General features: G+C 50.1%; 1 protein-coding gene across 3 annotated transcripts; it reads right to left on the bottom strand.

Annotated features, from left to right (window-relative positions):
- Window positions 1-780: 780 nt before the first annotated feature.
- CACNG6 (calcium voltage-gated channel auxiliary subunit gamma 6) lies at window positions 781-16,013 on the bottom strand. 3 transcript variants are annotated; one of them, XM_065926743.1, is made up of 5 exons: window positions 15,909-16,013; window positions 14,387-14,776; window positions 10,043-10,117; window positions 8,167-8,304; window positions 781-1,204 (listed from the first exon to the last, which is right to left on the bottom strand). In XM_065926743.1, exons 2-5 carry the CDS (start codon window positions 14,718-14,720, stop codon window positions 966-968), a joined length of 786 nt encoding a protein of 261 aa, XP_065782815.1. In that variant the 5' UTR covers window positions 14,721-14,776; window positions 15,909-16,013; the 3' UTR covers window positions 781-965. The 3 variants fall into 3 exon arrangements, with proteins under 3 accessions (XP_065782815.1, XP_065782816.1, XP_065782817.1); XM_065926744.1 differs by lacking the exon at window positions 8,167-8,304 and having other exon boundaries at window positions 14,387-15,995; XM_065926745.1 differs by lacking the exons at window positions 8,167-8,304; window positions 10,043-10,117 and having other exon boundaries at window positions 14,387-15,995.
- Window positions 16,014-16,528: the final 515 nt, after the last annotated feature.

Here is a 16,528-nt window from a genome sequence, read left to right as displayed (position 1 = left end):
ATGGTAAAGAACCCACCTGCAATGCGGGAGACCGGGATTCGATCCCCGGGTCTGGAGGATCCCCTGGAGGAGGGCATGGCCACCCACTCCAGTATTCTTGCCCGGAGAAGCCCATGGACAGAGGAGCCTGGCGGGCTACCGGCCATGGGGTCACAGAGAGCCAGACACCACTGAGTGACTGAGCACAAGCACCTACTGGACTAGGCTCGGACTAATGACCCCATTTTCACTGGATCACCTCCGCAAAGCCTCCATCTCCAAACAGGTCACATTCTGAGGTCCTGGTGGCTCGGACCCCAATGCATACTTCCCGCAGGGACCCCATTCAACCCGGAACAGTGCCTGTGTTCCACACTGGGTTTTCCATCACTCACTATGGGTCCATTGACACGTGACTTTGGGGCTGTGAGCAGCAGGCGCAGGTTTTCTGAATGCACAGTGACCCCTTTTCCCTACCCTGGAATACACACCCCACATCACAGCGGACTCCAAAGTTGTTAAACTTCCAAACCTTTAATCCCAAATCAGACCACAGCCGGGTCAGGCCCAGAGATTCTCCCCTCCCCACTCTCCCCAGAAGTCTCTCCCACAACTGAATACATCCCAATCTGGGCAACGAGAAGGTCCATCTCCATCCCAAGACCCCTGACCTCACCCACCCATCCCCACCCCCTAGTTACCCCATCAGGCCCCCAGCAGTCTTCCCTGGGGACCCTCGTTTGCAAAAAAAAATCCTCTCCCCGTCCCACCCCCAAGCAACCCAAATCCAGCCATGGAGGAAAAAAAAAACATATTTACAGAGGAGAAAGGTATTTACGAGGGGAGAGGCACGTTTGTGCAAAGAGCGTGGGCCCCATAGTCCGGAGAACACAGTCCCTCTGGGGCACGGGGTGAAAGATGCGAAGGGGATGATGGGGAGGGTGGAGGGGCGTTGGGAAGTTGATGAGAGAAGGCATGACGGGGCGCTAGGGGGCCCGCTGGCCCCACTTGGGACAGAGGGGACTCCAGGGTCCGGGAGGCAGGGTGAGCAGCAGAAAGCAGCCACCCCCCAGCATGAGGACCAGGCCGGCCCCCACGCCACAGCCCAGGGACCAGGAGTACTCGTAGGTCAGGGCTGGGGCCGCGGGGGGCTCGGGGCTGACCCTCTGCATCAAGGCTCGCACGGAATGCCGGAAGACCTCCAGGCTGACGAGGACCAGCAGGCCTGCGGGGGGAGAGGAGAACAGACGTGGTCCTCAGGCCTCAGGGGTCCCCCACTGAGGTCTGAGCACCTACCCCAATATAGCCCCCAAAACATGCTTCCTCAAGCCAGAAACCTGAGAGACCCCTCCTAGTGATGGGGCGGAGAGAAGGGACAAAGGAGGTGATTAAATAAGTAATCCCCCCAGGGGCTCAGGAGTAAAGGAGAATGTTCGGGAGACCCCTGAAAGTTAACGACCACTCAAGAAGACATGCCAGGGAATTCTTTGGAGATCCAGTGGTTAGGACTCCATGCTGCCACTGCAGGGCGCGTGGGTTCAATCCCTGGCCAGGGAACTAAGCTCCTTGTGAGCTGTATGGCACAGCCAAAAAAAAAACCAAAAAAAGCAGGTTTGCTTAACCACAAAACCAAAACCAAGCAGGCTTGCTGAGCAGTCAAGCCATGCAGCATGGGACATGCCGTCACAGAATAAAACAGTGGTGGCCTGAGACCCACATCCTGCCCAGTGGACTCAGGAAGTTAATGACCCCTAGGATACGCTTCTCCGGGCACGTGCGCTAAAAGCAAAAATATGAGGCAAAGGGGACATTATGCTGAAACCTGAGGTGTTTTACCTTATTTTAGTGGAGGTTACCACCTTTTTGTTCATCTCCATTGCACTGTGACAGTCCTCCTCTGAACGTGTGTGTGTGTGTGTGTGTGTGTGTTATTTGTTCAGTCGTGTCTGACTGTTTGCAACCCCGTGGACTCTAGCCTGCCAGGCTTTTCTGTCCATGGGATTCTCCAGGCAAGAATACTGAAGGAGGTTGCCATGCCCTCCTCCAGGGGATCGTCCTGATCCAGGGTTGGACAATGTAGGGACAAGAAAACTCCCTGACATGGAGGAGGAGCTGATGATGGAAGCTGGACGTGGACTTAAAGAATGAGGGGGCAGGGGATCCTCTTCCCCTCTCCACTTTTCTCTTGTTTATAAAACTGCAGCCCTCTAAGTTCTCAGCAGGGCACCCTCTCACCTGCCCACTTACAAGCCTTACAAGCTGCTATTCTAATAGATCACTTCTTATCCATCACTTTGCCTCCCACTGGAATTCCTTCTGCACTGAGATATCAAGGACTGGAGCCTCCCAGTGCCACCGACCCGAGACATATTTCTGTGGTTTCACTAGCACCCCTTCAACAACCGCTTACTAAGCATCTGCTCTGTAGCAGGCACAGTTTTGGAAGCCAGAGAAAGAACAAGACCCAGGTTCACAGAGACAGAGTAGAAGGTGGGTGCTGGGGGAGAGGAAGGGGGAGCGGAGAGTTGGTGTTTAATGGGGAGAGAGTTTTAACTGGAGAAGATGCTAAAGTGCTGGAGACGGGTGGTGGGGATGGCTGCATGACTGTGTGAATGATCTTATGCCACAGAAGTGGGCACTTAAAATGGTGCAGGGTTCCCTGGTAGTTCAATGGTTAAGACTCATGCTTTCAGTGCAGGGGGCGTGGGTTCGATCCCTGGTCAGAGAAATAAGACCCTGCATACTGCACTGCATGGTCAAAATAGAAAATAAAAGTTATTTTTTTTTTTTTTTAAAAAAAGGTTCAAATGGTAATTTTTATGTGTCTTTCACTGCTTAAAAAAAAAGAAAAAAAAAGAATAAAGCAAACCAAGGAATCAAGAATCAAAAGGCAAATTAAGACTCCATCAAGGGACTTCCCTGGTGGTCCAGTGGTTGAGACTGCATGCTCCCAGTGCAGCGTGCCTGGAGTTGGACTCCTGGTTGGGAAACTGGATCCCACATGCTGCAATTAAGACCTGGCACAGCCAGATAACTGCTGTCATTGTTGTTCAGCCGCCAAGTCATGTCCGATTCTTTGCGACCCCATGGACCGCAGCACACCAGGCCTCCCCTGTCCTTCACTCTCCTGGAGCTTGCTCAGATTCATGTCCATTGAGTCAGTGATGCCATCCAACTATCTCATCCTCCACTGCCCCCTTCTCCTTTTGCCAAATAAATAAATAAGTAAAACTAATTCTAAAAAAGAGAGACTCCATCAAGACTTTAGTAAAGAGTGATGATGGAATCTAACTTAGCTGAAGCCACAGACGCAGAGAGTAGAATGGTGGTTGCCAGAGAGACTGAGGGAAGGGGAAACAAGGAGATGCTGATCAGAGAGCACAAACTTCCAGCTGCAAGTGGAATCCGTTCTGGAGGTCTGCGGTACAGTGTGGTGACCACGGGCTTCCCTGCGGGCTCAGACGGTAAAGAATCCGCCTGCGATGCGGGAGACTGGGTTCGATCCCTGGGTTGGGAAGATCTCCCAGAGGAGGGAAAGGCTACCCACTCCAGTATTGTGGCCTGGAGAATTCCATGGACAGAGGGGCCTGGCGGGCTACAGTCCATGGGGTTGCAAAGAGTCGGACACGACTGAGCGACTAAGCATCGCATAGGTGACTATAGTTAATATACCAAATACGTAAAACTTGCTAAGAAAGATCTCAAATGTTCTTGCTACAAAAAAAAAAAAAAAAAACGATTAGTATGTGAGGTGATGAACATGTCAGCTAGCTTGATAGTCATGACCATTTTATGATGTATATCAAAACATCAAGTGGGAGGGGAGTTCCTTGGTGGCGTGGTGGTTAGGACTTGGTGCTTTCACTGCCGTGGCCCAGGTTCAATCCCTGGTCAGGGAACTGAGATCCTGCAAGTCACACAGTGTGGCCAAAAAACAAAACGAACAAACAAAAACCCAGCAACATCACACACCTTATACACAATAGCGTGTATATATATGTATGTGCCACGCTGTGTGTTCAGTCCTGTCTGACTCTCTGCGACCCCATGGACTGTAGCCCACCAGGCTCCTCTGTCCATGGGATTCTCCAGGCAAGAAGACTAGAGTGGGTTGTCATGCCCTCCTCCAGGGGATCTTCCTGACCCAGGGATCAAACCCGGGACTCTGGCATTGCAGGCATATTCTTTACTGTCTGAGCCATCATGGAAGCCCATCTAAAGTATCTATACATACATATGCACACAATTTATACTTGTCACTCATATGCCAATTAAGCTGAAAAGAAAAAAGAATTATGGCAGATTACAAAATGAAAAGACAATCAGGCAAGTTGTAAGGCAATTTGATTAAAAAAAGAAAAAAGAAAGGAACAAGACCAACAAAGACCCTCACAGAACCTATGTTCTACTTGGAGAAGGCAGATCGTAAACAAATAAACCCAGCCTTGCAAAACTCAGAGGCCTCCAGGGGACAAAGAGAAAGTACAAACAGATGAGCAGGCAGGTGTGGTGGGGACAATGACAAAGGGTGGCCCAGACCCAGCTTCAGCCAACGGCAGCTCACCAGAAGCAGGGACTTAGGGGACTAGATTTTCTGGCTTTCCAAGAACAGCTAGAATTTTGAAAACTGATTATTATTTCCTGGGGGGCATTCACCCAAAATATTGGGTGAGTTTAAATATTGGCTCAGAGAAACCTCTATACACTGCTCGCCAGACAAAGTACATTTATGGGCTGTTGCTGGCCTGTGGGCAGGCAGGCTGTAACTCTCAAAGTAAACACATGAGAAGACAGGGTAATTTCAGACAGTGATGCACGCTAGGAAGGAGATAAAAACAGAGTGATGGGAAGGGGTGTGGCATCCAGGGGCGGGGGCTGGGACTCGAGATGGCATCATCAGGACAGCCACTTGGGCTGAGACCCAAATGGACGAAAAGAAGCCAGCCGTGCCCAGAACTCAGGGGTGGTGGCTCGGGGCAGAAGTAAGGCCTCTCTCGTACGACCTAGAAGGTTCCATGGGACCCGGCCCCGGCCTACTTCTTCAGCCTCCTCTCAAGCTGCCCTTCCCATCCTACAGTGGTATGGTGTAAGATTTCTTTCAGGACTTGAATGCACCCAATTTGTTCAAGCCTGGAGACCTTTATGGTGCTTGGAATAACTGCTTACCCCTCCCTAAGCCAACATTACACATCCTCATTCTCTACATCCCTACTTAAGTTACACTTCTTCCGAGAAGCCTTCCCTGACCACCACCGCTTAAGTCTCTGTTGGGTCTACCGAGTTACAGGTTTCCATTATACTCCTTACTGTTCATTTATAGCATTAATCACAATTGGTAATTATTAACATATGTTAATTTATATAAGTGTTACTTATTTGCCTGATTTCTATCTCTCCCAATAGAGCATAAACCTGTGAGGGCCAGGAACTTGTTTGTTTCATACCCCTAAAACATAGTACATCTGACACATATACTTTATGGAGAAAAACAATATAACCTGAACATGTGTGAGGTCTAGGGAGACCTCGAAACCCCCACCTGTCCCAATATCCAGTATAAGAAAAATAACTGTGGAGTCATATCTACCCTTCACTTTTACTTGGTTGTACAATCTGCAGAACATTTTTGGGCCCGAGACTTTCATAAAACACTTTAACGTCCACACTTTCATGGTACCCTCAGGAATAACACAGGCATGAGTTCAATAATAACACCAACACCAAATTCCTACCAAGCTAAAAGTTCCATGACAACAGGAGTCATCTTAATCTGGTCTTCATTCTGTCCCCAGTAGTATCTAACACAGCATCCAGCAATTACTAGATATTAAAGACATACTGTATCATTGAATGAATGGATGGATGGACAGATAGACAAATATACAAATGGAAGGAGAAAGAGAAAAATGGGGGAAAAGCAAGGAAGAAAAGACAGTGGGGAGAGAGATGATTGACAGATCAGAGTAAAGATGGATGGATGGATAGGATAGGTACTTGATAAATATATACTTGAATGCATGAGTTCATAAATATGAAATTTTAACTCAGAGATGGAAAGCAATTTCCTCAAGATCACTCATCTCTTAATAGTTTCTTGGCTGTGCTGGGTCTTCAGTTGCGGCATATGGGCTCTTTAGTTGTGGCATGTGAGACCTTAGTTGTGGCATGTGGGGTCTACTTCCCCTACAGAGATCGAACCCTGGTCTGCTTGGGGGTATGGGATCTTAACCACTGGACCACCAGGAAAATCCCTCCTGGTTTGTCTTTTATACCAGTATCCTCACTCGCCATGCTCCAACCTCACTGGCTGTCTTTCAGGACCTGGAATTCATCAAACGTTTTTCTAGCTTGGTTACACATACTTTGACATTGTAAGTGTCACCTCCTCCAAGAGGCCTTCTCTAATTCTGCTTTAAATCAAGTGCCCTCATTAGGCACTCTCACAGGACTCTACTTTTTCTTGGGCACTGACTGCCATTTATAACTGTGTGATAATTTGTATCATTTCTATGTCCTTAGCCAGAAGATAATCTCCTTAACCTTTCCTTCTTGTACAGTCTTCACACATATGCATAGTGTAATGGGTCTGTGTGCATAGCAGTGATTTAAGTGAACTAATGGATAAATCAAACAAAGGAAAGGGAGTGACTGACTTTCCCCCCTTTATTTAGGAAGCTCTCTAAGGCACAAAACAATAATAAGAATGTGATTACTGGGACTTCCCTGGTTGTCCGCCTTGCAATGCAGGAGATGTGGATTTGATTCTTGGTTGGGGAACTAAGACCCCATTTGCTGTAGAGCAACCAAGCCCGAACACCACTACTAGAGCATCTGCGAGCTGCAGTGAAAGATCCTAGGTGCCACAACTGAGACCTGACACAGTCTAGTGAGTGAATAAATAGTTTTGAAAAGAATGTGATTATTAATCATTTCTATTTGAGTGTGCTCTTGACCACACGTATCTCCCTTGCTTCATTTTTCACCAAGCCTCTATTTCATCTTTGGATTAAGGTTACCTTGTACATTTGTGCACACTTTGCCCTGCTTTATGCTCTGCTCTTCATTCTGTTCCTCAAACTTGCCAAATATTTCACAGACTTCACACATACTGTTTATCATCACTATTACCATATTACCAGCATCACTACCACCACACAATCACCACCAACATGGCCACCACTACTGTCAACACCATACTCTGGGTAATTTCTGTTCCTCATTTGATTATCAGCTTTAATACCATTTTCTCAGAAATTTTCCCTGACATACCTCCCACTCCAGTGTGTACCCCTTATATGCTTTATCATAACTCTTATCACAACTATAGTTGAATTATATATGTAATTGCTGGTTACTATCTATTTCTGTCAGAATCTAGGCTTTATGAGGGCAGACACAGTGTCTGTCTTATGAATCTTACATCTCCAGCCCTTAGCCTACTGCCTGGAACATAGTAGGTGCTCAGTAGATCCATGAAAGATAAATGAAACTTTTATAATGAATGACCTATCTCTCCACCTTAGAAAGCATCTGATCCAGTGAGGGCTACATTTCACAAGATGCAGGCTTTCTGGACTTTCAACTCCAAAAATGCAACAGTTCTTACAGACTCCAAGTGCAAATCTAAAAGAGTGTCTAGAGAACCTTCAGTTCTCGGCCAACAAAAGTGCTTGGAATTTTCTCATATTTAAGAGTATTATAGCCCCTGTGCTTCCCAGCATGCAACCGGCACTTAGAGAACTTCTTCAACCTCCCAGCATGCAACAGGCCATGGGGATCTCCCTCACCCTGTGAGCAGGCAACAGTGCGTGGAGGCCCTAGATTCCAATCTTGAAAAGTGTTTGAGTCAGCAGCAGAACTTAGAACTCTTCCATCTCTGAGAGTTCTATGGCACTTGAGCTTCTGCCAACTCCTAGCACTCAACAGCGCTTGGAGACCTGATCTCTCGATGCGCAACAATGCTTAGAGACATCCCTCGACCTCCCAGAAAGTTGGAAACACAACTTCCCAGCATGCAATGCTTTAAGTGCTTTAAGACCCGACCTCCCAGCATGCAATGGTGTTTGGAGACCTGACCTCCCAGCATGCAGCAGGGCTTGGAGTCCCGACCTCCCAGCATGCAACAAGGGTTGAAGTCCAGATCTCCTAACATGCAGTATCCTTGGGCTGTAGGCTCTCATCCCTCACCTGAGAGGCCAAAGCAGACGGCTCCAACCCGGAGCAGGAACTCTGCACCTTTGCTGAGCACCATGATGATACAGAGGCACCCCAGGGCCATAACTGCCAAGCCTAGCACTGCTATCACTGCAGCTGCCTGATTCACCTCTGCGAGGAGGGGGAGGGGAAGCAGACAACACTGGATGTAGGAAGTGGGCAGAACTCCCCTATAGGCACCCAGAACCAGGAATATGAAAGAGCCGGGACTAGAGAAGAATTTTCAAGTAGCAGAGCCAATATTTTACTTGTACTGTTTTACTTATACTGTTGAAAGAACCAAGGCTCAGAGAGGGTCAGTTATCTGCCTAAGGTCACAGAGCCAAGAATGGGCAGAGCCAGGATTAGAAGGAGATGGGAACTACCAATTATTATTTATGATCTGGTCACCATTTGTTTACCAGTGAGGAAACTGAGGCAGTGGGTTGTGTGTGTGTGTGGGAGACAACAGAGAAGGCAGTATATTATAGTGGGATGATCCAAGTTGGAATTCTCCCTAACTACTTCCTAGCTGGAAGATTCTGCTAAAGCCACTGAACTTCTCTGAGCTTCACTTTCCTCTTCTAGAAAAATCAAGACAAAAGTCCCTATTTGGTCTGCTGTGAGGATTAGAAATCACCCATGTAATGTGCCCAGTGTACATCTTGGCACACAGCACTTGGTCCATAGATGTGCCCTGAGAGTATTTTACTATCCTGGGGCGGGGGTGAGGGTGGGGGTGGGTGGGTGGCGAGGTGGGTGGGCAGGCACAGTGACTTGCCCAAGACCACTTAGCGCCAACATAAGAAAGAAAGGAGTGGAAGGAGTGGAGAGGGTAAGACACCACTGTTTAATGAGGATCTATTATGTGCCAGGCATCATACTGTATGTTTTAGCTGTATCATCTCATTAAATCCTTTTAAAGACCAGATAAGGTTGATGACATGATCACAGTTGCTTTACTGGTGAGGATGCCGAGGTACTGCGGTGGTGGAGAAACTGTGGTTAGGGTAGAAAGGGTAAAGTCTTAAGAGTTTCATTGTTTAGTATGTAGCCACTAACCACAGATGGTGTTTTCATTTGAAATGAATTTAAATGGAACAAAAGTGAAAACTCACTGTCTGAGTTGCACCAGCCACATTTGGTCAGTGGCTGCCATGCTAGTTAGTGCAGATTCAGAAACATTTCCATTTTCACAGCATACTTTATAGAAGAGCACTGAACTGGAGTTGGAATTATTTGGGTTTAAATCGTGCCTCTCTCTGTCACTTCCTGGGAAAATAAACCATTTATGGGCTTCCGTTTTCTCATCTGGAAGATTAAGATAAAACCCCTGTCCTGCAGAGTCATGGAAAGGACTGGAAGTCTTATAAATGAAACCCTCAGGGCTGTGTTTAGCATGTGGGAAATCACACTTGTGAGATGTTATCGTACTGCCACAGAGAGGGGCTGGGACTTGCCCAAAGTAAACAGCATGTGGGAAAGGCGGAGCTGAGGCAGGAACACTGGTCAGAGGGTTCTGAAGAGCCACCTCTCCCCAAAGGTGAGACCTCCCAAGGCTTAGGAGCTTGTGCCCGTCCTGCGGCAAAGCAGAGAAGAGCATGATGCTATCAAGGACTCCTCTGGGACTAACATACAAACTACTGTACATAAAGTAGATAACCAACAAGGACTTACTGTCTAGCATGGAGAAGTATAATCAATACCTTCTAATAAATAAGGGAATATCATCTGAAAAAAATAATGGAATCATTTCGCTGTACCCCTGAAACCAACACAATATTGTAAACAAGCTCTATGTCAATTTAAAAAGAAAAGAATTCCTTTGGTGTGGTCAGTACATCCCCTCTGCCAGGTGAAATGGTCTTACCTTTCTTTGTGGTTCTCTGGAAGATGTGTGCATTTTCTCCCGTGGTGAAGAATTTAAAATAAGTGCAATTTGCTTCTGTAGGAGCAGGGAAGAGAAAAAGAGAGGTAATGATATGGAGATCCCTAGTGTAAGCTCAGGGCTGGACATTTAGTAAAGCTAACAATAACCCAGAAATATGACATTAGCATCCCTGATAGAGAGAAATGATGTCCAGAAAAGGAAAACCACCTGCTATCACACAGCTATCCAGGAGCTGGGACTCCAATCCAGAGCTGGAAAGTCCAGATCTGTGGCCGTGAGAGGGCTATGGACCTTTCTGAGCTTCTGACTCTTCCTCTATACAGTGAGTTAATAGTCTCTTCCCTGACTCTGTCATATGGCTTGTTTAGGGTCAAATGAGATTTGAAACGGATAACCGCTTTATTCAACAGAGCATACCAAGATCCAGGCAGAAGGTTAACACATTCAGAAGAGATTCTCTACCTCAGAAAGGGTTCCCGTCTAGACTACACAAAGAACCCCTGCTGATCAGCAAGAAAAGCGAGGTAACCCAGTAGAAAAATGGGCAAAGGAGATGAATAGTCGGTTCATAGGAGAAGAAGCTCGGATTACTCACAAGAACATAAAGAGATGCTCCATCTCACCGGGGATCAAAAAAATGCAACTTAAATCAGCAGGGAGATGCCACTTTAGATCAATTAGATTGGCAAATATTAAAAGGATAATATTAAGCACTTGGAAGGATAAGAAGGATAAGAGGAAACATCTGGGGGTGTAATAGGTACTGACCTCTTTTGGAAAGCACTTTGGAGTACTTTATGAAATGAAGTATGTTTATACCCTACAGCCCAACAATTTCACTTCTGGGTATACATCCAGAAAAAAACCATATGCAGGAAAATACATGTATTTCGTGCTGTTCATTGCAACACTTTATAAAAAACACAGAGTCAGAATAATCAACCTAGTGTCCATCTCGGTGGGAATAGACAAGTAAATGTGATAGACGCTCCCCAGGCAAGCCTCTGCAGCACAGAGTAGCCACGAACTAGAATAACAAAGCAGATTGGAGAGATTTGAGAAACACAGCATTGAGCAAAAAAAAAAAAAAAAAATCACAAATAGGAAAAAAAATCTAGAGCATGATATCATTTATGTAAATTAAAATACATATATAAAAATAACACTGTATATTTTCCAAGTTAAAATATATATCCAATGCATTAAAGAGATAAACTAGGAAAAATAAATTAAAAAAAAAAGAATGTAAGATAATGCACAAGAAAGAACCAGCTAAGGCTGGTAATGATTTTGTGACATAAGCTGAAAAGTTATGATTCATCTATCTCTGTGTACTTGAAGTTTAAGGAACCCCACACTTCGGGTGGGGGGGAAGATGCTTTCTAAGTTGCATTTTAAAGCCAGAATTTCCCATAGAACACACCTAGAATCAGCTTTCTCATTCCACAGATGGGGAAACTGAGCAGAAGAAGGATGAGCGAGGAGGAGAGAAGTTTTGAATAAGAGAGGGGGAGGAAACAGGAAAGAGGGCAGGTGGTCTTGGGAAGTGGGAAGGAACTTTTCAAATTGAAGAGGGATGCTGAAGGACAAGAGGTAAGCTCCCGAGTCAGGTGAGGTGATGTGGACACTCCACCTGGTACTTGGAGGGAAGGAGAAGGGCATGACTTATCCTGGCTGGAGCAGTGAATCCTGATTCTGCAGCAGCAAGAAGCAGAAGGTGCTTCGTGCAGTGGAGCAAAGGGCAAGGATGCCATCTGTAGTGGTTGGGAGAAACTCGGTCCTCCTCTGCGAGGGAAACAGAAAGTCTCATCTAGAGAGTGAGAGGGCGTGGTACATCTTTCTGAGAGAGTGTGGGGTATCTGGCACCCCGTTTTGGCTGCTAATGATTTAGATTGGCTTGTTTCTTATCTCAGAGGCTATGGTACATCTCATTTGGAAAAAGAGTGGGATATGGGTCATCCCCGCTTGGGGATGTCCTTTGATGGGCTATGAGATGGGTGGGATATTTCTGAAACCTTGAAAGCTGGGAGATGTCCTCTGAAGGGTCAGGACTGTGGGCTGATGGGGATGGTCCTTTAAGAAAGTTGAAGCCCTTTTTGATCATTAGGGAGACATCAAGGGGTGTGAAGGACCCAGAGTATGCAGCTAGGCGGGATGGGACATCCCATCCAGTGCAGTGAGGACCTCTGGGGCATATTTACAGACTAATGAGATGCAGTACACTGTGGTTGTTAAGAACGAGATGACCAGGGTTCAAACCCCATATGACTAGCCTGGATGCTTAGATGGACCATTCATATTTCTTTCTCTCTCTCTCTCTTAAAAAAAAAAAAAAAAACTTCAGTTCTTTTCCAATTGCATATACTTAACTTTAAATTTTTTTTTTTTTTTTGGCTGCATTACAGTGATGTGTGGGATCTTAGTTCCCCAAACAGGGATTGAACCCGTGCCCCCTGCATTGGCAGTGTGGAATCTTAACCACTGGACCACCATGGAAGTCTGGATCCATTTACATACACTTCTTGCTCTTCATTTTGAGGATGATAATAACTACGTATAGGGGTTGGGATGATAATAACTACTTGCAGGGTTGCTATGAGGATTGATAAGTTAATGCAGATGAAATACCTATGACAGAGCCAGGCACTACATAAGCATCTAATACATATTTCTGACTTTATCTCTATCAAAACTTTTTATTAGAGTATATTTAATTTACAACATCTAACACTTTTTTTTTTCACCAGAGCATCCCATTTCTCAAAAATCTGGGAACATCTGCTTGAGGCTCTGCAGGGTGAGAAAGAGCCCGTCTGCACAGGGAGTGGGTGGGTATCTCAGAACAAAGGCGTGTGGCATCCCATTTTGCTATCAAGGGTGCGTGTAAAGAATCCTCCTGCAATGCGGGAGACCTGGGTTCCATCCCTGGGTCAGGAAGATCCCCTGGAAAAGGGAATGGCAACCCGCTCCAGTATTCTGGCCTGGAGAATGCCATGGACAGAGGGGTCTGGCAGGCTACTGTCCATAGGGTTGCAAAGAGTTGAACACATCTGAAGCAACGGAACACACACACGAGATGATAAGACATCCTTTGCAGAGGAAAGAGGGTTGGCGATGTCATGCGGGCAATTAAGCATGCGACATCCTAAATGGGCTCTGAGGGGTGTCAGATAGTTTCCTTGGGTCAGTAGAGGTGGAGTGAGATCTCATCTCTGTCCCCAGGGGGTATAGGGTGTCCCCACTGGTATAAGTTTAGGGCATGGCATGTCCTGTCTGGGAGAGTGAGAGGTATGGGATAGCTCTCTGGCAGGGCTGGGGGTGAAAGAGCCACTCTGTGGGAAAGTGAGGGCTGTGGGGGCGTCTGGAAGAGACAGCGAGGGGGGCTGGAGTGTCCAGTCTGAGGACGCGAGGTGAAAGATCTCCCAGGAAGCAGGAGGGCTGCCCCGGGAGGTGGGAGGTGGGAGGTGTCTCCTGAGAGCTCTGTCCTGGTGGGCTCAGCAGGAGGGAACAGCAGATTGTACTCTGGGTAGGTGTCAAGACGGGCCGCCTCCCCAGGTCCTGCGGGGTCGGGCCGCAGGCTGTCTCCAGAGTGGGAAGAGCAAGCTGACATCGGGAACCCAGAGTCTTTCTGTAAGGGAGCAGGCTGTCTGGGGGGGCGGGGGCGTTTCTGGGGAGACACAGGCTGTCTGAGGCACCAACTGTGTCGAGTCACCATCTGGGGCTCGGGCCTCAGGCTGTGATCAGAGACACAAGGTTTCTCTAGGGACACAGGCTCTCTGGGGCCTTCCTGGTGGCTCAGACAGTAAAGAATCTGCCTGCAATCCAGGAGACCCGGGTTGGATTCCTGGGTGGAGAAGATCCCCTAGAGAAAGGCATGGCAACCCACTCCAGTATTCTTGCCTGGAGCATCCCATGGACAGAGGAGCCTGGCAGGCTTACAGTCCATGGGGTCGCACAGAGTCAGACACAACTATTATCTATCTTTCTATCTATCTTATGGGTTCTCTGGGGATACAGACTGGTCCAGGGGCACACAAATGTCTGGGATCATGGGTTGTGCTGGGGGTCTGGAGCTTTGGAGGTCCTGGGATAGTCTGAGGCTGGTCTGGGGACCCAGGCTAGTTTGGGGGTACAGACTCCCTCTCCGCAGGGTGTGCTCCTGGAGCAGAGTTACTCCCGGGAGCACAGGCTGAAATGGGCAGGGTGGGGGGGCTCCTTCTGGGGGTGCAAGCTCGCCCTCTCTGGGGTTCGGCTGTCTCGGACAGCGGCCCCGCGGCGGCCTGCGGGGGTCCCGGCCCCCGCGCGGGGCGGGCGGCGCCTCACCTCCGGGCAGCTCGGCGGGCCCGCAGGTGTCCCTGCCCGCGGGCACGTCCGCCTGCCACAGCCGCTTCGTGCACATCTTCCAGAGGCCCAGGTGCGCCGCGTCGCAGACGGCGCTGCCGTTGTCCCGGTACGTGTTGAGCTCCACCCAGAACTCGGTGCCGACGGCCAGCACGGCCAGCGTGGCGCCCACGGAGGTCAGCAGCAGCGCCAGCTTGATCTTGCCCTCGCGCTCCGGAGTCATCTGGGCCTTGGGCTGCCCGCGAGCCCGCCGCCGGGCCGCGGCACCCCGCCGGCGGTTCTCCTCTTGCAGGAAGAAGTTGGACCACATCATCATCGCGCCTGGCGGGCGGTGGGGCTCCGGGGCCGAGAAGGCAGAGCTGAGGCGGGCTTCTGCGGGGGGAGGAGGGGTGCAGGGGGGAGGGGCGCGCCTGGGGTCTAGCAGCCCGGGTGAGGGGCTCGGAAAAGGGAAGGTCTGAGTCCCCCCAGGAACCTCAGATGGGGAAGTCGAGGTCACCTCTGGGGCTTAATATACTAGATAATATACTATACCGAGAAAATAACTAGATCCTGAACTGAGAAGCCTCTGAGATTCGCGGGGAGTGGGAGGTCGGGTACCCAGAGAAGCTCAGCAAAGAAGATGGGATCAGAGAAAAGCAAAGTTCCCCCAGCCTCAGGGCCAGATCCTGGGTACCCTGGAGCGGGGTTGGGAGGGTTACAGAAGAAGGAGAAACTGAGGGTCAGCGGAAGCTCTGAGGGTCAGCTCTGGGGTCCACACTGGGAAGAATCTGTGTTTCCACAGGGAAACTGTATTTCCTGGGGCGGGAGGAAGGATCCGAGCTTCCCCCTAAGGCTCAGAGTTTGGGGTTCTCAGGAAGGGGAGCTGAGGTCCTCGTGTGTGGGGGTGGGTGTAGGGGGAGATGCTTCCTTGCTTCCTTTGGGCTCAGAGTCTGAGAAAGAGTTGGATTCCCTCTGGGGTTCAGAAGAGGAAAAACTGGTGTGCAGGGGGTTCCGAAGGGGAGGTCAGAGAGGCAGTAGGACCCCCCAACTTTCACAGAGAGGGATCAGCAAAGTCCTGGCTGGGGTTCAGAGCAAGGAAGCTGGGGACCTGCTGGAATTCCAGAAAGTGGGTGTGGGGGCTTCTCCCTGGCCATTCAGAGAAGGGAGCGGAGAAGATCTGCCCGGGGGCTGTGAGGGGACCGGGGGCTGAGGGGACCGTGGGGCCCAGAGAAGGGGGCTGAGGATACCCCCCACCCCGAGACCCGGGATGGGGACCCGGGGTCCGCACTGGGGCTCAGATGAAGGGGCTGTGGTCCGCACCGCGGCTCAGAAAGTGGGGACCACGTCCTGCCGCGGTTCCAAGGACGGCTGGGGCCCGGAACGGACTGGGTGTCCCTTTGCGATCGCTCGCCTCCCCCTCCCCCGGGCTCCCAGGGCCGGCCGGGCCGGGCCCGCTCCAGGCCGGGCGCCTCCCTCGGGCCTCCCACCCCCGGCTCCCGGGCAGGGACCCCGCGGGCTCTCCTGCCTCCGCGCCGCGCCGCCCCCAGCTCCGCGAGGCCTCCGAACCGCCGGCTCCGCGCGCCGCCGCCCGCCGGCCCGGCCGCTCCGCGCACTCCCGGCCTCGCCCCCATCCGCCGCCCCCTGCACCCTCGCCGGCTATTTCGGGCTCGACCCGTAAATAACACCCGCACCTGTCGCCCGCGCCCGTTGCCATAGGGACCCCGGGTATTTTAAGGGGACGAGGGGCGGGGAGGAGGAAGGCTGCCCGCGGAGGAGGGGCTGGGGGCGGGGTCTCGACCCTAGAGGAGCCCGGAGGGGCGTCTACTTCCTTCAGGGGCGCAGGCGGGGGCTGAGGGTCCGATCTCCTGGCGAGGGCCGGAGCGGTGGGGTGGGGGTTGGCGGGGGTGGGAACGGGCGGGGAACCCGAGCGCGCCCGCCTGGAAACCCGACTGTTGGGTCTGAGAGAGGAGAAAGCTGCGGCCTGGGATCTCGGGTCCCGGAAAGAGAAGAAACCTGGGGACTTTGACTCCTGAGGCTGAGAGAAGGGGCCAGGGCTCTGGACCCCCGGGTCTGAGGGAGGAGGGGCCGGGGGCCCAAATCCCTTGCATGTTGAAAGAAGCACAGCGCCCCACGCTGGGGCCCTCG

The sequence above is a fragment of the Muntiacus reevesi genome, chromosome 2 (genome assembly GCF_963930625.1).
Source record: "Muntiacus reevesi chromosome 2, mMunRee1.1, whole genome shotgun sequence".
Taxonomy (NCBI): Eukaryota; Metazoa; Chordata; class Mammalia; order Artiodactyla; family Cervidae; genus Muntiacus; species Muntiacus reevesi.
This window is presented reverse-complemented; position numbering and strand designations above follow the sequence as displayed.